General features: G+C 35.1%; 1 protein-coding gene across 1 annotated transcript in view; it reads right to left on the bottom strand.

The window, feature by feature from the left end:
• LOC102876639 (ribosomal protein S6 kinase alpha-3-like) overlaps window positions 1–7177 on the bottom strand; it is a 100234-nt gene that overhangs the window by 26846 nt on the left and 66211 nt on the right. Inside the window, exons 4-9 of the mRNA XM_006893792.1 lie at window positions 6217–6298; window positions 3307–3387; window positions 2548–2627; window positions 1346–1452; window positions 261–298; window positions 2–143 (exon numbers count right to left, since the gene is read on the bottom strand). Coding sequence (XP_006893854.1) covers window positions 2–143; window positions 261–298; window positions 1346–1452; window positions 2548–2627; window positions 3307–3387; window positions 6217–6298 — 530 coding nt within the window. The remainder of the gene's footprint in view (window position 1; window positions 144–260; window positions 299–1345; window positions 1453–2547; window positions 2628–3306; window positions 3388–6216; window positions 6299–7177) is intronic.

Here is a 7177-nt window from a genome sequence, read left to right as displayed (position 1 = left end):
CATCAGCACACCAAAAGACCACCAATCAGCACTTTGAGTATGACCACGACGATTAACTACCTCTGGAGCCATATATTCCACAGTTCCACAAAAAGAATAGGCCTTCTTCTCGTGGTCAATAGACTCTTTACTCAAGCCAAAATCTGCCAAAATAAATCCAGAATTTATTAAATATCCTCTAATAATGTACACATGTTGATTTTAAATTTAGTGTTCTAACATTAACATAATTGCATTAAAATTGTAACAAGGCTTTTTACCTGTTAACTTGATGTGACCTTCTTCATCAAGAAGTATGCTAAATGAAAACAAAGTCAGAAAATCTTTTAGCACCACTGAACAGAAACTTACGGAAGCCAAAATTACTTCGTGAAATATCAGCAGGTTTACACTAAAAAAATTACTTAAAACTGTGGAAAAGGTGGAAAAATGATCTTTCAGACATATTAAAACCAAATCACCTGCCATCTCAGAGCAACCATACAGGACAGAACAGAACTGCCCATAGGGTTTCCAAAGTTGGTAATCTTTATGAAAGATCCCATGGTGCGTTCAAATTGCAAATCTATGTAAGTGCTTTAAACATGATGGCACCAGTGCTTTTTCTGTACATATATCTCTCACAAATATCTCAATGCCATACACTTACACTGAAATACACTTGAAAATTTTACGCGAATCCAAAACTCTAAGCTTTTCAAAGCTGCCCTTTTAAAAGTCTTTTTGTAGAGGTGGCCTGATACCCTAGTGCTTGCTCACAATAGAGTGTGTGTGGGGGTGGGGAGGGGGGTGTCAAATATTTAAGTCCAATTCACTGCGGCTCTTGTCCTTTTGGTCATTAAAAACGACCTGACCCAATGTTTCTATCTTTGTTATTCTTCTCACTCCAACTATGCAATTATTTTCCACACACAGTACCTTTCTGACTCACACATTTTTCTTGCCATGGATCCATTTTTTTTTATTGTATACATTCTCCTGTGTTATGTCTTTCTTAGTAAATGGCAAGTCCCTAGAGTCATATTCTTAATCATCTTTGCAGCTCAGAGTCTGATACAGCGATGGCAAGAAGGAAATGTTTGCAGTATAAATGGGTGAGATACCTCAGGTAGGATGAGGACAATGTTCAAATGTATACGTTAGAATTATTTGGACTTTGTTAAACTATAGAGTCTCACTTAGCATATCTGGCATGGAAATAAACTGGTTTAAAACCCTGACTAATACAATTGTTGTGTGAGTTCTAGGAAAGATTTTTACACACACACACACACACACACACACACATATATATATATATATATAAAATCCTACTACTGTATTACTTAATAGTAAAAGTGCTTACTTTTCTGGTTTCAAGTCTCTATAGATTATTCCCAGGCTATGTAAATGGTCTAAAGCAAGCGCAAGTTCAGCCAAGTAGAATTTGACATCTTCTTCTGTGAACATCACCTGAAATAAAATACCAATTGTGAGTCTTCACTTTCTTTTTGTATTTTCAATTCTTAACTAACATCATTCTGAAGTTCAAACAGTCAAAAAAACTTATAGCTATGCCAATCACATCTTGTTCCCACTATACATTTATTAGAAGAATTGGCAAGGAAATTATGCCAGCCAATCACTAAATGTTAACTACTTACTATGTGTTAAATAGCAAGTATATTCAGGTTGTGCCATTGTTGCCCAATCAAAGTAACATTTCAGAAATGAAAGCAGGATTTAAAATTAAAGATGAATTTCCACTCTTATTTCAGGCCACCAGGTTATAAATGAGATCCATTTCTAAATGTGTCTTTAAATTTATTTTGTACACTAGTCAGAACAAGTGCATGCTGTTCTTATTTAGCCTTACTTGAGTTTAAGAAGAGGCTTGAAGCCTCTTCCAAGATTTAGAAACTGCACATGGAGAAAGTAAAGGTTGGCGGACGAAATATTTGCTGGCAGTAGAGGTTGGTCCAATCCACAGAGAGGGCAAATTTGCCTAAACATAAAATTATTCTGAGGCTAAATAGAGCTGTCCTACTTAAAGGCAATCACTAACAAAGCTGCTCTGCATTTGAGTAGCTCTCCACGGTCCTGACAATAATCCAATTTCAGGCATGAGGCTCTGAAAACCTCTTCCGAGTTGCTACCATTCTAGGGATTCGAACTGTAATTATTCCCATTCCTGTTCCTGAGATGATCACTCAAGCAGTACAAATTCAGATCTTGTCCTGTTTCCTTTGTTGACCATGACAGAACAGGCTCAAACTCATTCAAAGCCCTGCTTAAAGGGCAAGTAGAGTTGTCCGTAATTCGGACAGTCTTAACCTGAAGACTGTCTGTATTATTGCCTTTGAAAAGTTTACTAGAAGAAAAAGGGCTAAGATAAAGACAGTTTATAATATAAAGTTCTAATTCCAGAATAAATGTAAAAGTTAGAAAAAAAATTCCTCAATTAAGACTTGTGCTATTAGAGAAAATAACATGAGCATAATACTGAAATATAATTAAGCTTCAGTTGAAATAGGATTCACACAAATAGATTAAAAATAGAGAATGTACCTCTTTGGATAAGCGTGTAAACAAATCTCCTCCCCTGAGAAAATCCAAAATAAGATACAGCTTCCCTTCAGTTTGAAAAGCTGAATTAAGAAATGAAAATAACCATTTAGTCTACTATAGCTCATAGTTTTTAGGCTTACATTAGGTCAACTCACTCAAGAATAAAAAAAAAAATTTAGTAAATTCTCAATTCTATTATTGATATAGATATAGATATAGATATATTTTTGTTTAGAAGGGATAAAAACCACAAATGTCTTTTTGTTTCTAAGTGGAAATTTTAAATGTAGTGTTTCTTATTATGGAACCATTAGAACATCTGATAGATTTTTCTTCAGGCAAGTCTCTCAGGAATACAATGGTTTAACATGTGACTAATGAGCAACACTCCCAACAGAAAGTTTTTTCACCATTAAATAAAACACAAAAACTACCACACTACCAAAAAAACCATGAGAGTTAGTGAGATTTAATTACACATAAGAACCCTCATGCCTTTACTCACTAATTGCAATAATTATTACCATCAGTTCCTATGGTCATTACTGGGAAATGATCTAATGCTTAAGGGAAAAGTAAGCTAAATATGCAATAAAACCATCTAAAGTTTGTCATGCTATAATTTCTATTACTTTACTACTACCTGCTAAACTCATATGGACCTAAACCAGTACATGTTTACATACGTTATCATATGTGAGAACTTGGGGAGTGGAGGGTAAAGTAAAGATATGAGATGAGCACCACTTTCTAACTTACCATAATGTAACTTGACAATAAATGGATGATTAACTTCTACCAAGATATCACGCTCCATTTTTGTCCGAACACGATCTCGAACTAGAAAACAATACACAAATATCTACATTACAATAGCTTTTGGATAAAAGATAGAGAATTCATTGTCCCTAGTAACTATTTTAAGTAAAATTGTCCTCCTATTATATATGAAAACAAATGTGAGTTATCCATGTATTGAGGTCTTTCTATTAAAAAAAGAGCAACCATAAATTTTTACTAAATCATGTTAACAAGAATTGTTACTCTGTACTTTTAAAAGGTTTAGAAAAGTGTCTATCAGATGTAGGTTTAAAACAAAACTTAAAAATATTTTCATTAAAGTGACAGTGTCATAGTGGGAACAAGTTATAAAAAATAAGGTGTACCAATGAAACAGGATACAGCTTCAACACTTCAATCAACCCTATCAAGTCAATTCAACAAAAATTCATTCATTAAGGATGTGTACAATGTGGCTCACCTGGGGAATGAAGATACACTCAAACAGGTCTACCTTGAGAGTGACAAAGCCTAGAGATACTGTTTTACAGCTTTACAGTGGTAAGGAATTGTACTGCCAACCCAAAGGTATGAGGTTCAAATCCACCAGCTGCTTTGTTGGACAAAGTTGGACAATCAACTCCTGTGATTTACTGCCTCTGAAAAACTACTGGAGTGTCAGCTATGAGTGGAGTTGGTTCCAACTCGATGGAACTTAACAATAAAAGGTATAGATCTGGATAATCTCTAGCATGTTACTTAAAACATCAATGACTTCTCAATTATAAAGTGAGGATAATAAGACTACATTTGGAGGCCATTCAAGATAAGGTTTGTATATTCCAGAGCTAATATGTAATATTCACAATGGCTGTTCCTGTACAGTATAAATACTTAAATGCTTTGGCTAACCAAAAGGCTGACTAAGTCTAGCAGAAATACTTAAAATAAAGCCCTGTTGCCCTGTGCCCCCAATCCATGCCCCACTTCCTCCTGAAAGATCAGCCACTGAAAATCTTAGGGTTTTACTCAGATACACATGGGTTTTTATGAGTTAAGTTTGAGAGTATCTAGCTTTATTTTATTTCTTTTCTGCTGGTATTATTATCATACCTACAATATCACCATGCATATATTAACAGCAGAAACCAATGCAAGGAATGCAGAAATCAGAGCGATCAGTTTTCCTCACATAAAAAGGATAGGGGGAAAAAAAAGGAGGTAGGGTTAGGATACAGGTTTAAAGAATGAATGGCATTTAGAAAGGTGGGGAGGCTAAAGAGTATAAAACAGTTAAGTATGGAGTATCAGCACAACCAAACAGTTGGAGGTTTGTATAATGAAGGAGAGAAAAGAAAGAAAGTGTGGAAACAGAGGTTTACTATTGGGAAGCAGACTTAGGGAGGATCCAGATTGCTGACAATTTGGATTTCCAAACTGAATTTACATTTGAATCTGTAGGCAAAGCACTCTTCCACTAAACAAATGTTTCTTGAGCAAATGCCTTGTGAGCAGGAATGACAGACAACTGATTAGAATACATTCTTACCAGAACCTCAATTGTATTGCTAACACAATGCATTTATGAGGTAAAAATGTTTAGTCATTGCAGTTTTTATTTTTTTTTTCTGATATGTATGCTACTCTCTGTCAAAGAGAGTGGGGGGGCAGGGAAGGAGTCTCTTCTTGGTGGTGTGGAGAGGGAACAAAGATGAGTTGGGGGGAAAAAGAAAAAATAAGAAAAAAATGAGTTGGTCTTTCTAAAAAAAAAAAACTATCAGGTACAGTTCACTCTTTAACCATTTTAACTACATAATTCAGCAACGTTAATTCTATTCATTATGTTGTACAACATCACCACTATCCTTTTCCACAAGTTTTCATCATTCCTCCATCTCTCTCAGCCTTTGATTACTTAGAGCTGTCTGTACGCATTTGTGTAGTCTAGATCTTTCACATAGTGAGACCATACACTATTTGTCTTTTTAAGTTGGATTTCTTTAGTGCAACGTTCTCTCATGTCCTATTATGTATTGGAACGTCATTATTCTTTACGTCTATTGTATATGCCACATCTTCTTCATCCAAACATCTGTTGATGAACACTTGGGTTGTTTTCTTCTTCTGGATATTGTGAATAATGCTATCGAGCCTGAGGATTTGCTTCCACAAGGCCATGACCTAGAAAACATTATGGAGCAGCTCTGGTCTGCACACATGCAGTCGTCATAAACTAGACTTGATTGCAATCAATAACTACAACAAATACCCAGAGGGAGGGAGGGAGTGGGTAGACTGCTATCAGAAACAGTAAATGATCACTGCAAATATTCTTTCCAGAATACTTTATAATTATATTTATTTCAAAGTCATATTGAGAAATCAATACAGAAATAATCTAGGGTGGTAACACTACTAAATTTAAAGAAGATTGACGTATTTAAAATCTATGTGTAATTTTTTACCTATACAAAACTAATTCTGCCTTCGATTTTCTAAAATGACAGGCCTGGAATAAAAAAGTCCTTGGAAACAACAAGTCAAGATGATAAAGGCCTTAGAACAGAAGTTATTTTGCACCTAGTAAGTCAGGGATTAAAAAAAAATATATTAAAATAACTATATTAATTTGGAGATAAATAAAATCCCAGTTTTACTATTCCAAACATCAACTTGTCTAAAGCTCAAAGTGAATTTATAATACTTTATGGTAACTTCCTTTCTTGCTACTTCAATAATAAAAATTCACTAAAAGAAAGTCTTAATGACAACAATAGGAACAGATTTAGAATATAAAGAAGTAGCCTAGGAGTCATGTGAGATTTCCAAGATGCTTCAGTGTGTACATATCACATGAACGCGCCAACCAGGTAGGGAAGTACCACTTACCTTTCAATGTGGCCTTCTTCAATACTTTCATGGCATAAAGCTGTCTAGCATCAGAGCCTGAGATTTTTTTAACTAAGAAAACCTGTAATTAACAGAATAAGGAAGTTTTAGAAAGTATCACAAAACTATTAAAAGAAAGACCCCTGCTATGATATAGCTTACTACCAGTCAGATTCTGATACTGTGGAGCAAGTTTTTTCTCTTAAAATTTGTCAATGAAAAAGGGATTCTAAAGAGTAGTTAAAGACATGCTGGCCTGCTAACCAAAAGGTCTGTGGCTGGAATCTAAAGACTGCTTTATAGGTGAAAAATGATGCAATCTCCTCCCATGAAGAGTCATAGGATTGGCTGCCCCATGGAACGTCACTGCTGTCAGGGGTCTGCTCAAAGGCAGTGGGTAAGTTTATTGGTTTACATTGGTTACAACCAATAATAGAAGTGAAAATATTTTTTTCACTTAGCTGTTTTCCAACTTTCAGAGAGCATATGATATTTAACACAAGAATAAAAATAACCAAGACCACCTTTAAACTATGGAGTAATTAGAATGAAAAAGCCTAATATTTAAATGGACTAAATAAATGGGCTTGAATTTAACCTCTATATTTCCTTTTTTACCCATTCCTTTTGTTCTTAAGCTGCCAACGGTGGGAAGAAGAGAATTCACTTTAGGGTCAGCATTAATAAGTTAGATTTAATGTTTGTTGTTGTTAGGTGTCATTGAGTGGTCTGCAACTCACAGCAACCCCACGTGCAAAAGCTCTGAACCCTGCCCTACCCTAAGTTGGTTTCGTTGTCTCTGATACACATATTCCAGATTTATTAGCATATATTAATAAAAATGTCTTCTTCAGCCCATTCTAAGGGACAAGATAAGAAAGAATCGTCACTTGAGAAATTCTGCCAAAGGAGTGGGCAACGACCTCAAATCAAGTGAAGAGGCATGATATGACTTGGCACG

Source organism: Elephantulus edwardii, unplaced genomic scaffold (genome assembly GCF_000299155.1).
Source record: "Elephantulus edwardii isolate Elephantulus edwardi_28Jun2011 unplaced genomic scaffold, EleEdw1.0 scaffold00131, whole genome shotgun sequence".
Classification (NCBI taxonomy): Eukaryota; Metazoa; Chordata; class Mammalia; order Macroscelidea; family Macroscelididae; genus Elephantulus; species Elephantulus edwardii.
Note: the sequence above shows the minus strand (reverse complement) of the source record. Positions and strands in the feature narration are given on the sequence as shown.